General features: G+C 42.0%; 2 protein-coding genes across 2 annotated transcripts; both read right to left on the reverse strand.

The window, feature by feature from the left end:
* Nucleotides 1–253: 253 nt before the first annotated feature.
* LOC126399313 (putative protein MSS51 homolog, mitochondrial) lies at nt 254–5,282 on the reverse strand. Its single transcript, XM_050059153.1, has 6 exons — nt 5,167–5,282; nt 3,908–4,057; nt 3,657–3,781; nt 2,876–3,439; nt 2,484–2,577; nt 254–762 (listed from the first exon to the last, which is right to left on the reverse strand). Exons 1-6 carry the CDS (start codon nt 5,181–5,183, stop codon nt 558–560), a joined length of 1,155 nt encoding a protein of 384 aa, XP_049915110.1. The 5' UTR covers nt 5,184–5,282; the 3' UTR covers nt 254–557.
* A 2,256-nt stretch (nt 5,283–7,538) lies between these two features.
* LOC126399312 (putative protein MSS51 homolog, mitochondrial) lies at nt 7,539–20,630 on the reverse strand. The gene is made up of 7 exons (XM_050059152.1): nt 20,458–20,630; nt 17,495–17,673; nt 17,254–17,403; nt 13,837–13,961; nt 12,942–13,505; nt 8,892–8,985; nt 7,539–8,284 (listed from the first exon to the last, which is right to left on the reverse strand). Exons 2-7 carry the CDS (start codon nt 17,650–17,652, stop codon nt 8,077–8,079), a joined length of 1,299 nt encoding a protein of 432 aa, XP_049915109.1. The 5' UTR covers nt 17,653–17,673; nt 20,458–20,630; the 3' UTR covers nt 7,539–8,076.
* Nucleotides 20,631–20,877: the final 247 nt, after the last annotated feature.

Here is a 20,877-nt window from a genome sequence, read left to right on the forward strand (position 1 = left end):
GACACGTATTTAGAAAGTGATTTGCTTGTGTTCTGTGGGTTAATTTCTTTAGAAGTTAATTCTTTTAATGAGGAAAATATTTAATGGACTGCTTATATGTTCTGTATGTTGCCCAAAATCATGTGAAATATTTGTGTTTTTTTAACCTTGATAAAAGTGTATAATGTATGAAAATGAAACTGAAATCATATGTTTATATAATGAAGAAGAAAAACCGCATTAAACCAGAGTGGACACAATGCAGTCTCCCCCGTATTTAATCATTTAAAGTTCTTTATTGTAGACATTTTTCTGTTCCTACAATGTTTTATTGCCTCTCTGCTAACGCAACAATAGCTCTGAGGCTGTATATTCAAATCGCACTGCTATGCCAGTTACATGCCATAAAACTGAGATAGTGAATGCAAATGTCAAAGCAAACACTCACAGCTGTTAACAGAGTAAAAAGGGTGCTAACTTTTTAACAATTTATATGTATTTAGACCCTATTTTTTTTTACCACCTTACGCATATAAAATGCTTCACAGTCCCGATACAGTAATAGTGTGTGTGCACCTTCAAGCCTCCTCTGGTTCCTCAAATTCCACCGTCTCCAGCAGACCCTGGAAACAGAAGTAGTGGGAGTTGCAGTAGACGGGAGGCTTGTTGAGACATGAGCCCACCACTTCTGGTTTCAGCGAGGTGAAGGGGTTGGCTCCGCTTCCCTTCATGTCCATTTCCAGCTCCATGAGGATCTGCAGGGAGTAGGTCATCTCTGTCTCGCTGCAGGTGGTAGGACAAGAAGCATCAGGAGCCATTACACATTAGACACATCATGTATGAATTCATATGGATGGTAAGAGAGCAGTAAGGTAAAACTGATTGTCCTTTGTCCCATGTGATATTGTTTTTTTTTAACAAATGATAACCCTGGATTTCATGTCTTGCGTCTTCTTTTTTTTCCCATGACTCCTGGTGACAGTATAGGAGACATGGATCTTGTGTTTTGTTGTGTAAAATATATTCTATGTATTTGTGTTGGACTACTGTCTTCAAAGCAAATTACCCTCCGGGACAATAAAGGTCTTTATTTAATTGGATTTATTGGAGATTACTGATCATAAACTACCTCATTAGAATGTACAAACCGAGTGCAACAGTGCTGCATATTAAACCATGTTCAATTTCCACTAATCAAAAAAATAAGACGCTTACCACATGCTGTGTGTATTTCTGAAAACCCCTAATCCACGGCTCCTTTCCTTACAGAATTTTATAATCTGATTACTGCTGTGTAATCTGTAATATGATACTTGCTTAACATTTATCAGCTGCAGTGACATTTTCTGAGCTTAGGTATTATTATTCCTCAGTAGTGGAAGATGTATGCAGGAGCCAGAATGTGTATTTGACCTCTGTTGTTTATTATTTGTTTAGGCTGTACACGTTCTTTTGGTCACTTGCACTTCTGGTTTCACATTAATTTACCTGTTCATTCACTGGTATGGCGGTTCTTAGACAAAGAGGGTGAGTTTTAGCTCCAATGTTTTCTGTTGACCGTAATTACATCACGTAATGTTTCATTTAATCTTTTTTATCTTTAGTTATCTCAGATGTTTGTTTAATATCACCATAAAAATCTTTGGACTTCAGCATGGATTTTATTGAATGAGTCAAAGTTACGAGCCTACTCAGCCTCTTGGCAGCTTTTTTCATTGATAGTATAGTACAATGTATGTAGTTCATTGTTACTTGAGTAAAAGTAGCAATGCTGTACTAAAAATTACTCTTAAATAGGGATGCACAATAATATCGGCATGTCGGTATTGGCAGATATTGGCTTTAAATGAACTATCAAAATCGGCCAACTTGCTTTTTCTTATTTTGCACAATGAATGAATATTACATACTTTGAAAAGTATTCTATTTCATGCCTTCATCTTCTGGTGGGCCATCAGGATAAGAGTATGCATGCATAATATGATGTTAATTCCAGTACAGAAGAAACTTGATGATCACTAAAATTAGGCGGAGAAAAAAATGGATTTTGGTGTGTGTTATTGGCTAAATAAGTTGTTATACAACGGCATATCAGATATCAGCAAAAAAAAATGCAATATTGTGCATCCCTACTCAAAAGTAGTATCAAAAGTAAAAGTACTCATTACGCAAAGTGGCCCCTGTTGATGTTATATTGTTATATTATTGGATCATTAACGTTGTAGCTGGTGGAGGTTTAACTACTTTACTTTTTGGTAGTTTAATCGAATACAATGCTTCACATTTGATATACTGATCATATCTGGTTTATGTAAAATCTTGATGTGACTGTTAAGGAAATTAAGTTCAATATTTCCCTCTGATATGTAGTGACGTAGAAATATTAAGTAGTATAAAATGGAAATACTCAGAAGAAGTACCTCAAAACAGTCCTTGAGTAAATGTTGTTGTAAGGTATTTGACTGTACAGTATGTGTGTGTGGGTGTTATTCTGTAGCACTCACTTGAGAGCAGTGAAAAGTGAAGGAATCTCATAATCCCTGAGGAGCAGGAGTGTTGGAAGCCAACCCTGGTCCAGGCCCTGACTGGCATCAAATCCTTGACACAAAAAGATGTGAAGGAAAACAAATGAAAAGAGTTCAACGTGAACAAGAAACTCTTTTCAGTAGCTAGTGGTTTACTGGCACACAACACACACAAAGTCAGATTCTGCAGTGATACTCAATTTAAAGCATGATCGGGTGCTGTGTGGCCTGCTGACTATTTTCTAATTCACAATGAAAATATATTGCTTTACACTGGGATTTTTTAATACTTTGAATGCAAATAAGGTGCCAGTGTGCACAAAAAAAAGTGAGTTTGATACATTTTTGTGTAATGAGAAAGCTGTTCTCACCAGGATGAAATCCAACCACCAAATCTGGCTTGGCTGCTTCCTCTTTCTCCACCAGCTCCTCCCAGAACTCGTGGTAGAGGCCTTTATAGGCGCTGATGAAGACCCTCTGCTTGGGGCCAAACGCCCTGAGAGGAGGCCTCACGATGGGGCCGTTCAGCACCTCTGGTCCCACCATGACTACCTCTATGCCCTGGTGTCCGGGGAACATCTTGTTAAGCTCATCATAGTCCGTCAGTCTGGCTGCCAGAGTCTCACTGTGGCCCGCTCCCACCAGGTGAATGGTGAGAGGTTTGGAGTAAGGGTTAATGCCGAACAGCCTCATGCCCCAGGCTATAGTCAGCGGCCGGGAGAAGAACTCGCTGCAAACCCTCCACAGGGACTGCTTCAGGTCCTCGTCGTCAGGCTGAGGCCTGCCAGCGTTGGTCCACAAGTCTTTCATGTTTTTTCCTTTTAAAATGGGATCAAGGCGGGGTGTGAGATCTCCCTGCATCACAAGCCAGTCGTCCCAGCCTTTGACCTCTGACTGGGGCTTTGACCATTTTTCTGTGGGGAATGGGAGGTCTCCTGATGATAGGGAAAAAGAATAAGATTAGTTTAGCTGTTTAATACAAGAGGAGACACAACAAAAGCATGCATTACGACTACAAAGAGATGCAAAACAACGACACAAAGAGGCTAAATAACCAAAAACTGTGTCTCTTTCTCCTCTGTAAGAGAGATGGGGCGGCCTTTTGCATGTCTGTGCACCCCCTGTCGGATAATCTGCCTCTGTATGTTTTACCTTTGAATAAAAGCCATTCCACAACTCTGTCAATGGCGGCCACACGCAGCTGTGAGCAGAACTTCTTGTGTTTGGGCCAGTCCTCCTTCTGACAGTCTTTACCGCAGTAGTAAACATTTAGACATCTGTGCAAAGACAGAAGAACAGTGAGAGATCTGTGATTGGAAAATGACTCACGTTGATGATCTTGGCTGCTCAGGCCTGCTGAGGGAGATATTGAGGGGCTCTTCCCCCTTCTTTCTTTTTGTTACCTGGCACAACGCTTGAGGTTCTGCGGGTTTGATAGTTGATTTGGCTGCTTCTGGCAACAGGCACAGATTTTAAACGATTCCTCCATTTTCTCAAACATCTCTTTTTGAGAGCGGAAAGCCATGGCTTTAGCCTTGGTCTGCACACCAGCTCTGGAGACACAAAAAAGAATACAATACAGTTATTAACCAGTAACCACAGGTGTGGACATGAGTCACATGACATGGATTCAAGTTTATTTCAAGTTACAACCTTGATGACTTTAGACTTGACTTGAACAACTTGCAACTCAACTTGGACGTAAACAAAAAGGACTCGGGACTTGGATTTGAGGCTTTTGACTTGAAAATACTTGATACCTTCTCCCAAGCCCAAAGATTAAAAGAATGTTATTTAAAAAGTCCCCAACAAGTCGACCGTGACATCACCGGGTCCATTATGTTTGAAGCATCCAATCAAGTTGCATGAGAGAACCATGTAGAACTGGCTTTACATTACTGAGCTCCAGTTGGAAAAACTGAAACCAAAGATGATTTCGTTCATGTACAAAAACTACATGGTGGTCAACAAAACAAATTGCAGTATGCAAAATGTGCAGATCAGACATTACAGACGGAGACACAACAACTTCCAACAGACTTGTTTCAACAAATAAATACATTAATATATACACTGTTGTTAAATGGCATTACATTTGATGCAGAGCACATTTTGACTTGTTTAGGACTCGAAAGTAAAAGTTTAGGACTTGGTACTTGACTCAGGACTTGCCTAAATTGACTTGGGACTTGACTTGGTCCCACCTCTGCCAGTCACTCATTAGTAATTTGGTTATAAGTTATAAACACCAGAGGCTAATATGCTAACACATGACTAGCCCATAGCTAACCATTAGAGTACTGAGGCCCATATGTTTCTATTATTAGCCTGAACATTTGCTATATGAGGGGAGGAGAGGACTGACTGCATGGAGAGATTCATATAAGTTTACATGTGAAAAATGTTGCTGAAAAGTTGCCTGAAGCTTAATAGTGACAACTCAAGCTAAATGAACCAGGCTGTGGCTTCGTGCTAGTATCTCCAAATGTCATTCAAATGTCGAGCAGTCATTATTAACGAGCACCAGGAGGCTCTGCTGCTGCGCGCGCGGCTTCACACACACACCTCTGACTTTTATGGCGTCCTTTTATGGTGTGAATTTATACATGTTGTCTGTAATGAAGATAAAGAAGTGTCAGTAATTCAGCCAAAACCTACTTACGTCTCTGTTTCCGTCATTTTTGAATGAGTCTGGCACTCACGCGCTGTTGAGTTTCTTCTTCTGCTGCTCCTCTGGGTTGTTATCTGAGCGGCCTGCTGGGGGGGCCTGCAGCTGGGTGCCACATTTAGCACCTGTGCTGCGCCTTCTAGAAAAGTCTGACAACTCCAGACTCTTCCTGACTAAACAAGAACTACAAAATACAGCTCATATTTTTTTTTAGAAATTCATATTTGTGCATAGATTTTATGGCAAGAAAACACCATACATCTATCCATTACTGTGGTATACATTTAAAGCCAGAAATACTTATCATTTACATATGTTAACTCAACAGGCTATTACGGGATGCCATTTAAGTCAAAATTAATAAATAAATATTTGGTCTGAATCTGTGGGATAACCACACCTCTTCATTTGAATACAACAGATGGAAATAGAGCTGGGAAATAAATGTGGTATTAAGAAACAGAATTTCCCTGAACTAATATACAAATAGTATTTTTTAAAAACATCCTTTTTGATTCAAAAACCATTTATTTATCGAACTATATTGACTTATTTTTACACTTATATTGACATTTATCCATGAATTTAGGGGAGACCAGGGTTGGTTGGCACACAGCTTTTTTGTTTGTTTGTTTGCTTGCTTTACTGCTTTGAAGGTCACCGAAATTAAAAAAAGTAAAATCAAAATGTTTGCTTTCATGTCTTCTAAAATTGTGTTAGATCGAGATATTGGAAATGTGTTATTTCTAGTTAACTGACAAATGAATCACCTACATTTTGATATAAGATTTGAAAGTCTGTGATGAGTGATGGTAGCCGCCTGACATAATTTCATCACAATATTGGGTCAAATATGAGTGGGATTGGTTGGCACATGTGTCACCCAATTGTAAAATTCAGTTGTAACTGTAGGTCTAGCTGCATTTTGAGAAATTAAAACTATTTTAACAGATTTAAATGCTGATTATGTTGTTTTATATAATTACTATTTTATAATGATCAATGGCAAGGTAATTAGACATTCATATCCCTCTCCCCAGCAACACTTTCCAGCTCCTCCTGGGGGGCCCTAAGGTGTTCCCTGGCCAGATGAGATATGTAGTCCCTCCAGTGTGTTCTGGGTCTACCCCTCAGCCTCCTACCAGCGGGACGTGCCCTGAACACCTCTAACAGGAGGCGCCCAGGAGGCATCCTGATCAGATGCCTAAACCACCTTAACTGACCTCTATCAACGCAAAGGAGCAGCAGCTCGGCTATGTATCTATCTCCTCACCCTGTCTCTAAGACTGAGATTAATACTCATAAATTGCTTTAAAATGCTGTTGGTTTTAAAATTGGGCAGATATTCTATAAAATATTCATGTTTTCTGGTTCTTGTTTGAATTAAATTTTCAAATTGTTTCTACTGTGTGCTTCATGTTTTTGTAACTGTAGCATTTTAACACTGTGCCAACCAACACTCTGATGGGGCTGGTTGCACAAATGCACAGCATGACTTTAATCTTGTATCACTGAATTTTAGACAGCATTTGTGCACAAACCCTTTGCCCATGTGGCCACTTAAAAAGCCCTGAGCTCCACTATTACAGCATCAACTGTACTTTCAGTGTGCTTTTACCACTTTATTCCACTAGAGGGCAGTGTCACACTGTAAAGACAGAAGCAGTACCTCTCCATGAAGCAAATCAGTTACACATGCAGACAAGTGTAATGGTATGTTTAACACATTGGTATCAGTGTCATGGTTGAACATTAGTTATTTTCACACATTAATCATACAAGCAGCAGAGTATTTTTTTTTTCATCGTTACAGATTCTAAACCAGATTGTACTATGAAAATTGTTCTAATGTGCCTTACTGCCTGATTACTGGTAAATCTTAGGGAAATCAATGTGATGTATTAAGAAGGAAATAGGGCACATGAACCATTATTTGAAATATTGACAGAAAGTGGGTCTAAAGGTAGTTTTGTAGTCAAGAAATTGCATTTTTAAAGCTGCTATGGAGGCAAAATCCTGTGATCTGCAATAGGTGAAGCATATAATGTTCAGTTTTGTAGAGATAATCAGACAATGACTTATCTGACGGTAATTTTTAAGCCTGTGTCTCATGCTGTTTTTTGAATTGCATTGTATTGCATTGCCGTTCTCAACCCTGACCTGAAAACAGCTGACAAACGAATGCTGCTTGGCTTTTCGGCCTTTTTAAGAGATAGTGGAAAGGGATGATTGCCTATGGAGTCTCCACTCAGCACATAAGAACTATTACATCGTCTGTGGTGATCACATACTCCACAGACCCACTAGTCCAGCAAGAAAAAAGAAGGAATAAATATAATAAACCACATTGAGGCTCTGTGCCTCTGTATAATTTATTTAGGTGTCAGTTTAGATCATGTGTTACATTAGTATGCATATGATTCCATGCAGCTATTGTGAGATTTGGGAATACGTCTAGCCACAGAACGAATTACAGGGAACCGTCAAATAATGTCTGAACTCATCCTGGTCTCATTACATATGTACACCCATGACCCTCCATATCCAAGTAACATGCCACCTCGGGGCACCAACAGAGTCCAAACCCCTGTGCCCCACTGGTGCCCTCAGGTGCCATCCTCCTCCATAATGAGCTTTGAGTGATTTCTGTTATCTGTCTCATTAATTAATAATGTCAGTGTTTGGTGCATGTTTGCGGTGGTGAAGGTGCGGTTTTCTGCCCCATATTCAGCGTCCACATCTGCCAAGTGGCGGCACAGCTGAGCAATGTCCAGCTATAAAAGGCTGCAGGAAGCCCCCACAAGACCCCAGGAAATCCCCAAATCCTGTTTTTAAAATCGCATCTTTAAAGGAGAGGGCTTGTGGCACCTCAGACAGGCTTTGATTTTCCCTTATAATTGCCTCTTAATTGTCTGACCCAAAGTCCTCTAAGTCTACTTGAGGCTGCAGTCCCTGGAAACAGATGTAATGAGAGTTGCAGTAGACGGGGCTTTTGTTGGGGCAGGACTGGACCTGCTCTGGTTTCTGAGAGGTGAACGGATTGGCTCCACTGTCCCCGATGTGCACCTCCAACTCCAAGAGGATCTGAAGTGAGCACTTGAGCTCCATCTCGCTGTTAAGACAAAAGAAAATAGCCGAGGAATCAATTCATCAAGTAAGTTTTGTTGTCCTCGTGAGAGACTGTGCAGAGATTAAACACCTCACAGACTTATTTTAACATCCACCCCACAAGAAAACAGTTTGAGAGAAATTACAGAGGAGAAGCAACAACAGAAGAGAGGGAGAACAACATCAATAACTTTGCTATATCATCAAGTTACAGTCTACAGGGGGAGTTGCTGAGAGCGCCTGCAGCACTAGAAATAAATCTTTTCTTCAACTTGGCCTTTATACAAACAGGAAACTGGTATTTGCCACCAGAGGGGAGGAGTGTGAAGTGTGGAAGGAGCGGTGTGATCTGGGCTGTGGGCAACAATAACTGCATTGAGACCGAGGACTGTGATGATGAGGTCAGGTAGGTGAAGAGTAAGGAGACCACACATGATATGCAGGTGAACAACAAGTGTACCATAGAGGAGGGCAGGGTGGAATAGTTCAACAGTTTTAGATAGCAAATGGTTTGAGCTTATTTATTATATTGTGCAAAGGGTAATGGATGATATTATCAGCACTATAAAATGTGAAACAACTGTGTTTAGAGTCACAGTAGTGTGTCTAACCTGTACATAGTGAAGAAGGAGGGGATGTTATAATCTCTGAGTAGCAGGAGGGTGGGCAGCCAGCCTTCCACCAGACCCTGGTTAGCGTGGAAACCTGTGTAAAAAGCACACAGAAACATATAAGAGATACATGACAGACAGGACCAGAGAGACAAAGAGAGACCACCAGTTCCAGTCGCATTCGGGAAGATGCAAAACCAGCATGTTAATATAATGATTAAAATAACAAAAAGCAGTTTTGCCAGGAAACATTACATGTATATGAGCTGACTTTGTCATGGGTAGGTGTTGGATGGTGTGACACCTCGGCAAGACAGCTGCCAAGATGCAGATCACTGGTGATCACTGTTCAAGACTAAGAAAAAACAAAACTTGTTGTTTTAAAATGAGACATAGGCATCATTTCCAGCCATAATCATGCCAACAAAGGCGGGTGTTTTAAGCCAAAACATGATCATTTCCAAGCTATCAGCAAGTGGCTGTTGTAACATAACCACACGTTAATGCTACAGTCGGTAACTTTTATGAAATAAAATATTTTTTTTGTCACATTTGCTGAAACTGTCACTGTATCCTGACAATAATTCATGAGACAGATAACCTGTGAAAAAATATGGTTCCTTTGGCTCCTCCTAGTACTCCTAATGGGATTTGCAAGAATCCACCCCACCTGAATGAAATATAGTGTCAATCACTGCTTGTGCACATGCTGCCAATAACAGCATCCAACCCAAAAACTAGTAAATAGAGGAAGACCAACAGCAAAAAGCAAGCTAAAAAGAAAGAGTTAAACCAAGCCCAAGATAAAACAAGAGCTTGGACCTGAAAGGATTCAAAACCGAAGCCGAAACTGAAGCTGCGTTCTGAAGATGTTGTGCTTTGCTTTTGGTGCTGTGTTGTGTGCTAGAGTTATGTGCAATACATGAATGGCTCATGTGCAATACTGTTATGTGTAGTATGTGTTTTTATGGTTTTGTTATGGTGTATGATTAATTTCTGGACTATTATTGTAAGGCAGCAATATTTGTGCAGCTCTTAAGTCCAAGACAAAGTTCTCTACAGGGACGATAAGGTATACTGTATTGCATTGTATCTTATCGTATCGTATCGTATCGTATCGTACCATATCACATATCGTAGCGTAGCGTACTGTACCATATCATATATCGTATCGTATCGTATCGTATCATATATCGTATCGCTCTTATTAGCACGAGAGAATGTGCAGGGGACAGTAATTGACATTGCATAAGAGACTCCTCCTGCCTTTGATTGGTTGGTTTTGTTCAGGCCCATTGGATTCTTGCAATTGCCATTTGGGGCAACCTTTTTTTCACAGATTATCTGTCTCATGTACAGTTACAGTAATATGAAAGTTATTTTTATAAAAGTTACTTACTGCAGCTTTAACCACAGCATTATTGAAAAATAAAAAAAATGGAAAGTTTCAACATATTGGCTACAAAATAATGTACAAATGTAACATATCTGTGGTTATCAGAATCCTACAATGCCAACATTTATTGGGTTGGTTTTGCTTGGTTTAATTTTTGAATGTAATTCAAATGTTGGTAAATCCCGACTAGTGCATGAAAGTATGTGACATCACCTTCTTCTTCCCAGGGCCCACCCACTTCAGCTCAGACATGAGCATAATATTAACAGTAACAGTAATAAAGACACTTGGCAGAAAATAGTGTGTTCATATAGGATACTATCAATCATAGTAAGACACTGATTCCAGGGCCTTTAATTAAGTATAAGCCACTCTTGTAACATACTCTAGTCCATATACATCCCTGAATAAGTCAGCTGAATGACACTGGCATTAAAAACATTGTTTTTCACTATGCAAGTCTTCTTTGCAGAGTTATAGGTTGTTTTTTTTTACCCCAGTGAGCTGAAGATCGAACATGTTACGCTTGATTAGTCTCCAGCCGGCCCTGTCTTCTCTCTTCTTAGCCAGAGTGTATTTCCTTCTGGACGTGCTACTGACAGTGTTTTGCAGTCAGCCTAATTATCAGTCAATATGACAAAGTTAATCTTGCTCCAAACAAGCTGACCTCATTTAAAAAACTTCGGCTAAACTGGAGAAAGCTTGTTCCAACTTAACCTTGCACTCACGCCAGCTGAAAATTTAGGGCATTCTCACACAGAGACAATCCAGTGAAGCAGTCTGGCGATATTCATGCTGGGTTGGGTTTCATAATCCTTCAGCATATTAACTGACAGATGTCACTTTGCCCTGGGTTTATATCAGTACTTTTTTTCCCTCCTGAGCAGCAGGGTGGGTTGGTGTGTGTCACCCTTCAACCAGATGACTGAGGTTCAAGCCACCGTGGCAGCAAATACAGTAAATCCATCCGGCTTTAGTGTCCTTGAGTGAGACAAAACCAGGCAGCAAACACAGAGTTTCCCTGCTTTGATCAACACAGTCTCACATTATTAGTTTGTCCGAGAGAACGACAAAATTGTGGATTAAATTTCAATCAGCATGTTGGGAAAACAATGCAGGTTATGAATTTATTAATGCGTCAGCTGCTCGGTACATTACTGGTGTGTGTGTGTACTGGTTGTAAGTGAGTTGGGGGGTTCCAGAGCATGCCACAGAGGCAGAGAATTGTAAGGCCCGTGATGCTGGCATACAGATGGTGTCATGTTATCCACCTCCTGCCACATCTTTCCGGGGAACTCAAACTGCAGAAGGAGAGGATTGTGATTTGAATAATGCATGCCATGATACCAACATCCCTGAGGTTACACTGCTCATCATGATAAAACATTTAACAGGGAGTGAGCGTTTAGGCGTTTAGACCTTAAGGAGTTAAGGTGACAAAGAGACGGTACAGTCTGACTGTTAATGACTGTAATAACTGCCTGGCTCCAGTGTGAATTTGGACCATATGGTGAATAAAGTTGCTGTTAATGGTATAGACTAAGATTAAGTTTTAGTGGTATGAAAACAGTTTATTTTATGGACACAAACAGCTACCAGGAGGTGCCTGTTTTCAGTGGTCTATCTTTGTGAGACAGTTGACATCCCCTCCCTCTCTTTTTCTCTAAGGTCACTGTCTGTTTTTTACTGCTCTCCAGCAGCTTTTTCCTCTCTCGTTCTCTTTGCAACTTTCCCACACACCTTCCTTTTTTTATTCCTTTGGTCACGCTGCCTGCTCCCCTATCACTTAAACAGTGTCATAATGCAGTGCTCTGCCAGCTTTGCGGTATGAAACGCAGCCAGGCACTCGGGCAAGTTTACTCGCAGGATGACTGATTCCTGTATATTTAGCTCCGGTGGAGCCTTGGGGTGATAACTGAGCCAGGGGTTCTGGGTGCAGTCGGGTCAGGGCTTTACTGCCGCTTCGCAGGTGAAAGGGTCAGAAAGCAGATTTGGTGCGAGAGCTTAGGAGGTGTAGGATTTTAGTGCCACTTTAATGAGGTGGCTGTCAGTGAAAGAGTGGAGGGTAGATGTCTTTCAGTCCAACATGCTGTGAAGTGGAGAAAAAGTTGCCGATGTCTCTTGAATTCCAAATGTAGTAAGCGTAATACAGAAAACTGGAATTCAGACTAGAGGTGGTGAGATTGTTTATGATTTTGTACACGAATGGCTGGGGCTTGCAATGTTAGAGGGGATCTGAGAGGGCGGGGGCGCTTTCAAAAGGGCAGCTCATCGACATTATGCTGAGTTCAGCAATGAGGAGCCAAAGTCTTTTCCAGCTGCTCCCATTAATCACCCAAATCCCCAATAAAAGCCTGGTGCTAATGAATAGGCCAGATCTAGTGAGTTACACGTCCCCTGCTTGCTCTGTTCTCTGAAAGAGGTAATTGTCAAATGAGCATAAAGGGGTAAAAGTCACCGCTTCTCCAAGACAGCTGACCACTTAAGCTAAGCAGTTTCTATTTATAGCTGCAGCCATCATTATGTCCCTTACTGTTTGATTTAAAAGCATTTTAAGGTGAAAGTCTCCTTTCAGCTTAAGATTTTATTGGCTAAACAATCACATCTGTTACTTTCTGTTTGTCCATGTTTGGCAGAATGTTGGATGTACATACCAGGATGAAATCCAACCACCAAATCTGGCTTGGCTGCTTCGTCTTTCTCCAACACGTTCTCCCAGAAGTCATGATACAGGCCCTTGTGGGCGCTGATGAAGACCCTCTGCCTGGGGCCAAACGCCTTGAGAGGAGGCCTCATGACGGGGCCGTCCACCACCTCTGGTCCCACCATGACTACCTCTATGCCCTGGTGTCCAGGGAACATCTTGTTAAGCTCATCATAGTCTGTCAGTCTGGCTCCCATGGTCTCGTTGTGGGAAGCCCCTGCTATGTGGATAGTGAGTGGTTTAGCATGGGGGTTAAGGCAGAAGTGCTGGATGGCCATTCCAACTGTGAGGACTCGAGAGAGGAACTCGCTCTGAATCCGCCATAAAGACTGTCGCAGGTCAGAGTCATCTGGCCTCGGCCTGCTGACGTTCTTCCAAAGGGTTGTCATTTTGGCACCAGACAAGATGGCATCAAGACGTGGCGTAAGGTCCCCCTGCGCGGCGAGCCAGTCATCCCAGTTCTTCACCTCAGCAGCTGTCTTGGACCACTTCTCGGTGGGGAATGGGAGGTCTCCTACGTGGGTGGCAGAACATTCATGATACATTTATGGGACACACAGCTGAGGACAGAGATTATTGTCGATTCTGTCTGGCAAGTTTACATGGTGTTTGAAAAGCAATCAGTGAAATTCGAAGGCTGAGAAACTTTAATTAAAATTTCAAAAAAGCACCAGTACTGCACTGTGACTTTCTGTCAGTTTTTGTCTCTCAGGCATTACATTTCTGCAGCTCATCTTTAAAATATGCTTTCTCATTAATGATGATGAATGATTTTTGTGTTTTGTGAACTCAAACAAGCCATTAAGGCGTTTCAGTTTCGGCAGCGCCGCCTTTTCTTTTCTCACCAGTGAACATCAGCCACTCCACTAGTCTGTCAATGGCCACCAGGCGCAGCTTCTTGCAGACCTTTTTATGCTGAGGCCAGTCCTTTTTCTGACAGTCCTTGGTGCAGTAATACACATTCAAGCACCTGTGGGTGAAATATGGGAGAAAAAAGCAACACAGTGAAATTCAACGGAAAGAAATGATGCAAAGCATAGAAGTTAAACAAAAAGGAAAACTTTAATTGACAGAGTTGTACACCATCCACTTCATTGTTCTGCACTTAAATTTTTAGCCATGCCAGTAGCACGACTCCAGAGATGGGAATCTCAGTGTGTCTGTTAGTCAGTAAGATGACTCATCATGGTCCAGGCTGAAACTATTGCAAAGGATTGCCATGACATTTGCTACAGATATTCAAGGCCCCAAGAGGATAAAATTGGATGACTTTGGCAATCCTCTGACTTTTCATCTAGCACAATTGTCAGGTTAAAATTTCAGTTTGCCCAGTGGAGAATGTACAATTGACATCATACTGTGTTCGGTATTTTGGATGGGGGGGGCCATCTTCCGAGGACCACGCTCTGTTACCTGTGTCTGCTACAATGGTCAAGCAATGGTATTTGGACAAATTAATCACAATAAACAAAATAGATCCATATGGCTTGGCAGTCCAAGGCTGGATTACAGACCCTGATGCACTACCTCAACTCACATACACGGACATTGTAAACAATCTCATTCTTGGACCGAGATCCTTCACGTCCTCTCTATAATTTGGTTCATGTCCAACTTCCATAGATGGAAGATAGTCCAATGGGATTGCTCACCTTGCCCATACACCACAAAGGTTTCTAGCTTCCCGGTTTTCCTCCAGGGTATGCACATTATTGAATATGCACAGTGGTATTTTTCCTGCTTGGCTCAAAGACTTTAAAGTGTGATGACATCATCATCATCAAACAAGTACAATCTGTTTAGAAATGAATGCCTTATTGTACCAGAGGCAGTGAGAAGCAGCAGAGCAACCTTGTGTGTGCTTTTACATTTCACATTAAAATAAATCAGTTAAATCAATCTATCCTAATGTTAAAACAATACAGCAAATTAATTCAGTATTAGTTAATATAGCATATGTTTCCAAACCCTCCATAACCAACTGTAGTATCAAGTCAATACACACAGTGAAGCTGTTAGCAACCACACACTACAAAGACAGAATATGCTGTGTCTCAAATCACATACTTCTGTTAGTACACTTCCATGTAGTATACTATGTGCACTATGTACTTATTGGCGTAGTGCGCAAATTTCGTCAGGATAGTGTTGTCTCAAACCAAACACTGCCGTAGTGCACTTACCGGAAATGACGACCCTATGTTTTAGCTAGTTCGCAAACTAGCATTAGCATTCACGTTATCGTTTGCAGCACCAAATCATTACAGACTGCTAAATTAACCCAATAAACATACTGCTGGCTTATACCCGACAACAGTATAGTGGTGCTTAGTGCAAAAAACACATGTATTTGTACAATGCAGCCGCCATTTCCAGTTTGAAAAGTGGTCCCTCCCCTTCTGCTACGTAGCCAAGATGGCGACCATTGAGGGCGAGAAGTGTCCATAGTTCCACACTCAACTTCTTGACCGTTTTGAGTGCACCATCCGGGTACTGATAGTGCACTGCATTTTTCCATACTTCTCAGTGTGAACGCACTTATGCACTCAAAATATTAAGTGTACAGAAGTACGCGATTTGAGACACAGCAAGAGTCTAAGTAGCAGGTAAAGAACCTTGCTCAACCCCGCCTACGTGACGTGTCGTGTCCCATGTATTTTTGCCGTTAGCTTCAGCTGTAGCTAGTGTTTAGTGCTAATAAGCAAATGCTAGCATGCTAATATGCTAAACTAAAACATACACAGTAAACATCATCAACCTACTAGCTGTCACTGTGAGCTAATGCTAACATGCTAACGTTAGCATTAGCTCAAACCCCTGCTAAGTACAGCCTCACAGAGCTGCTAGCGCTGTAGACAGTTTTGTTTAAAGATAAATTGAGCAGGAAAATGTCTGATAGGTCATCTGGAGGAACTGTTAAAATATAACCTGCACATCAGTGAAAGGATATTAAGGATGTGCATCAGTGATGGATTGTGTTTAAAAAACACTTAGCGCTTCAAGAATTTATGCTAAATAAAGCGCTGCTATCAATTATCTCATCAGCTGTGAACCATAATAAATATGGGTGCATCACTTACATATATCATGATAGCCTCCTTTTTTATTGGATGATCACCTAGAATGTCTCGTCTGTGCCAGGACATAAATAGCATCTTACATCCATCCAGATCCCGTGTTTATATCAGACCGTCTCATTCAGTTGCAGACTCATGACACCTAAGATGAATTCTGTTCCGTTTAAGACGACAGTTGGCAAAAACAGCCGCTGTAGGTAGAGGCCGGAATTTATTACTGATGAAACGACCTCTTTGTGCGGATGTGGGCTTTTGTGTTGTCGCACAGTTTAAGTGGCGAGGTAATGTGTTGGAATAAAGGTCTGACAGCCAGCGCCAGTTGGTGCTTTGGGAGACTATATTACTTTACCTTGCAATCATTTGCAGCCTTCAAGGCGCACGCATTTACATAAAATCATTTATCAGCCTGTGTGTTCTGTCATGGCGCACTTTGGGCGTACTAATCCTCCAAAGGGGGCTCAGGAGTGGACAAAGTGAGGTGAGAAAACACAGGTGTCCTTGAAAGGTAACGTATGAAACACTTATGCTGAGATTAGCTTTGAAAGTAGATAGCCTACATGAGGGTAGAAGTGGAAAGTCACGGTCAGGTGCTGGACAGTTGGTCAGATTGTCAGGTTTTTTTTCTGCTGCTACTGGTAACTTTTCTGAGAGAGGCAGTGGCAGCTGAGTATTTCCAGCAAACACACATGCAAGACAGTGTGTGTGTGTGTGAGTGTGTGTGAATCAGAGAGAGAGACAGAAAAAGGAGCGTAGAGACGCAGAGAGCCAGAAGAAAAATGAGGCACGAGAACAATGAGGCAGCTTACTGTATTCCTCTCCTTATTCTCAACACGCTCCTTGAAATACACTCGGTGCTGTTGTGACATTATGAACTGCATTAAGCTGCTCTTAATAAGCTGCAGAGCTGCAGATGAGACACAATCACGGGGCTTAGCTATATTTGCCATTGGCCAACATCCACCCCCTGTCGAGCTGCCCACATCTTGGTGGCCTATCATTCTGTCGCTGATACAAAGGCAGCCGGTAATGCTTCGCACATGACAACTATCGGAGAACATGAAAACAATGCCCTGAGTTGGTGATGGAGCTGACCAGAGGACAGTGTAGGTTTCAGTCACCTTGAATATTCTGATTGTCAACAATGATTAAAGTTAAGCAGTGATAATGCTAGTGAATGGCACTCACTTTGCACAGCGTTTCAGGGTCTGGCCCTCGGTGAGATGAGCCGGGAGTTTGTTGCAGCTGGCGCAGAATTCAAAAGTCTCCTCCATCTTCTGGAACATCTCCTTGTAGTTGCGGAATGAGGCGCCTTTAACCTTTCCCTCAACAGCAGCCCTTATTAGAGTCAGACACTTGTCACTTGTCAAGCACCAAACATGTTAATGGATTTGCTGGAATTTAAAACACTGGCTCTGCTAAGTTTTACCTGTATTCTCCGTAGTCCTTCATGTTGAGCTTGTCGAGAATCACCTGAGAGAGTCCAGGAACGCCAGAGTCCAGAGAGTAAAAGCCGGACAGGACAGAGAAGACGCTGTCAGTCCTTGGAGCGTCGGGCTGTGTAATTGCTGGGATCTCAGACGCCATATTGTGGCCTTTAATGTCCCACTAGCAGAGGAATGAAGCATTACATAAACACTTAATGTCATCTCGTTGAACCTGGCTCACCTGCATGACCACAACCCAATGCCATCCTGGTTAGTCAAATGTTGTATGTGTAAGCACACATTCCTCGTAGAATACCTTGGAACCCATTCCATTTTTATAGTTTGCCACGTGAGTGTCACAACGAAAAATAATTGCTGTGATGTTAACTTTCCGGTTGTAAAATCCTGTCCTAGAATAGCCTATTATTAAATGCTAAGCAATGTTCTGGTGTCCGATTGGCCTTTAAACTCATGGATCGGTCACTTAAAGGAACAGTGTGTAAGATTTAGGGGGAATTAGTGTCATCTAGTGGTGACGATTGCAGATTGCAACCTGCTGAAGCTTCTCCTGGTTAGAATTCCTTCAGTGTTCATTGTTCAGGATGTTATTTGACATGAGCTAAATTATCTCTAGAGGTCTTTTCCTCTCCCAAACTAATGGAACAGCTGATTAAAGCCTGTAAAAACACTGATTAAAGCCATAAAATGTTACAAATCAGTGTTTCTCCTACTCTGTTTGGCTTGTCAGAGACGGGCAGCTAGCCCAGCACCTGCTAATGCACCTGTGCCTGCTCATGTGTGCTCACCTTTTTTCCCTGATAACTTAAGATCCAGTTGTTCAGGAGGTTTTAAATGGGACTTGTATTATCAATGGAGGCCTTTTAAACCGGTGAAAACACAAAGCAGTTTTACATTAAAAATCAGTGTTTTTAAGTACATTTTGTCACAGAGGGGCTGTAAACTACAGTGGCCAACACAAATACATGAATTGCCCTATCTAGAGTCAGTGTTTGGTTTGTCTGTTCTGGGCTATTGTACAAACATGGTGGTGCAACATGGCAATCTCTATGGATGAACACCTGTTACCTATGCAGATATACAGCTCATTCTAAGGTAACGACAAGACAACAACTCTCTCATTTCATTATATTTGTTGTCTGTCAATATATATCCCCCTAAATCCTACACTCTGGACCAGGGGTGTTGTTATGGGGAGGAAATTGGTCATGGGAGGGGGGGGGCCCTGAAAAGCCTGGGATAAAAAAATTTGGTTTTGTTTGCAAGTAATTAGCTATAACTAAATTAAAATTGGCTGACTAAATCATTTGAGAGCCTTTACCTTTTCTTAAAAAAAAAAAATAATGGCAGCTTTCTCAGGCTCCTCTCACCCCTTAAAGGCGTGAAATGGTTTAGCCCACCCCTGCACTTGCATTCTTCTCTAAAAGCAGCTGGAGCCGAGTGAGTTATGCTACTGTAGCACCAATATATGCTTTCATGTCTTTCCCCAAGAAGGGAAATCAGGTTTCCACAAAAAAAAAAAAAAAAGGAAAGACAGAAAAAAAATGCTAAAAGAGCATAAAAGAGACATGGATCAAGAGAGGAAGGAATGCTTCAGCTGTAGGCCCAGAATGGGGTGCTGCGCCCCCAACAACACAATTGTCCTAAAACATCAAATCCACTGGTTTACACGTCTATGTGTGGTGTGTGTGTACAGACAGACACAAAGCACAGTCAGTGGGATGTGAGAGACAGGGACCCCCCACCTCACCAACCAGGTCACACTGACAAATGAGAAGAAGCAGGGCTGGAAGTGTTGGAAGGACAAACAGTACAGTCCCAAGCCTCACAGAGGTATTTGTTCTATGCGCCCTGACAACCAAGTAACACGCTGCACTGACACTACAAAGATTTTCACTGCTATTAGATGACTCCAGACAGGGGTTGCTCTTGAAAATGTAAAGTTATTTCAGAGCCGATGAGAACATAAAAAAAAAAAAAGTTATAATCTCAAGATAATCTCAAGGCTGACATAGGGATCTCTCCTCAACATGGACACACCGAATACCTTTGTGCTTTAAAATACACCTTCTCTTACTCACACATACTTGAGCTGTGATGACAGGAGGTCTCATGACAAGAGGATCACCCGGATTCTCAGACAGATGGAGGCTTCAGACATGTTTCTCGAGCCATTTATGCCCCTACCCTTGACATAAAACCCCTCCCTCCTCACCTCCTCACTTACATGTCACATGATTTATTCACTTGGCTTGACATGGGGGAAAATAAGAGGGGAGAGAAATGTGATCATCTTGTTGTCAGTGGTCGGGTCTTTCTTTAGATTTTATTGCCACTCAACACCTGATTTGTTAAAATCACGTACATGTGAAAGCACATTTAATCTCATTTGTGTTTGGTTTAAGATATTTGACACATCTACCTGTCCCTAAAGTACAGCAGTGCTTCACCTGGCCTTGAAAACTCGCCAAACTGCTTGCAGCGGTGAACTGACTTGCACAATAACTGCTTTCCTTTATCACACGAGACACTCTGTTGTACTCACAATGCCGCTCCAGTTTTTACATGAAAACAACTTTCCATCTACTTTGAGGAACTCTGTATCTTTTCAATTTCATACCAAGTGTTGCTGGGGGATGATTTAAGCCTTATCATGTCTGCAGACAAAATTGAAAGGCTTATATCTAATTAGCTCCTCTGTATCTACACAACACCAGGGAGGCATGGGGTTTGAAATGAACAGATTTCCCACGAGGGGGCAGTTTGTTTGTTTTTTCCCGTTTTTGCTTGTCTCTCCTCACATATCTGACCGTGAAGTTCTCAGCATGCCAAGTCCGTCCGCTCACTATCTGGCCACAGCTTTATCACCACTATTTCACCCTGCCCCTGCCGCACACTCCAGACTGAGGATGACTGAAGACATGGACAGACATTTTAGCAGTCATACCTGTGGTTCCAGATGAGCAGAGTGATCTTCTTGGTGGAAGAAAAAGGATTGACAGCTCCTTGTGTTGGACGTCACCACCTCATGGAGGCTTCTGGATGTTTCTGTGTCTCCACTGAGGTCAGATAAATTCCCTCACCACAGAGCCAAAGTTGGGGAAGAAGCCAGGGGTGGGCTGGGGAATATCGTGTGCTCCTGGCATCTGAGACTGAGAGGGGTAGGTTGGTGGAGCTGCTGGGGGGGGTGGAGATGGGCTTGCCTCAGAGAAAGATGGGGGCCTAAAGAAGAGGGGGCTGTTTGGGAGAAGAGGTGGAGACTCAAACAGCACACACACATCAACACAAGATACCACAGAGATATATATTCCACCCCAAAACATCCTGCGAAAACACTCTTAGTCTGCTGGAGAGTTCAGAGATGAGA

Source organism: Epinephelus moara, chromosome 13 (assembly GCF_006386435.1).
Source record: "Epinephelus moara isolate mb chromosome 13, YSFRI_EMoa_1.0, whole genome shotgun sequence".
Taxonomy (NCBI): domain Eukaryota; kingdom Metazoa; phylum Chordata; class Actinopteri; order Perciformes; family Serranidae; genus Epinephelus; species Epinephelus moara.

What these genes read in the sequence shown, in the direction of transcription:
- LOC126399313 (XM_050059153.1), bottom strand. An exon ending in AACCTCAAGCGTTGTGCCAG is followed by an intron (nt 3,782 to 3,907) that starts GTAACAAAAAGA and finishes GTCTTTGCACAG; the next exon opens with ATGTCTAAATGTTTACTACT. An exon ending in TCACTTTTCACTGCTCTCAA is followed by an intron (nt 763 to 2,483) that starts GTGAGTGCTACA and finishes TACCACCTGCAG; the next exon opens with CGAGACAGAGATGACCTACT.
- LOC126399312 (XM_050059152.1), bottom strand. Translation starts at nt 17,652, where the DNA reads ATGGCGTCTGAGATCCCAGCAATTACACAGCCCGACGCTCCAAGGACT. An exon ending in AAGGACTACGGAGAATACAG is followed by an intron (nt 17,404 to 17,494) that starts GTAAAACTTAGC and finishes GACTCTAATAAG; the next exon opens with GGCTGCTGTTGAGGGAAAGG. An exon ending in GGAGTGGCTGATGTTCACTG is followed by an intron (nt 13,506 to 13,836) that starts GTGAGAAAAGAA and finishes CCACCCACGTAG; the next exon opens with GAGACCTCCCATTCCCCACC.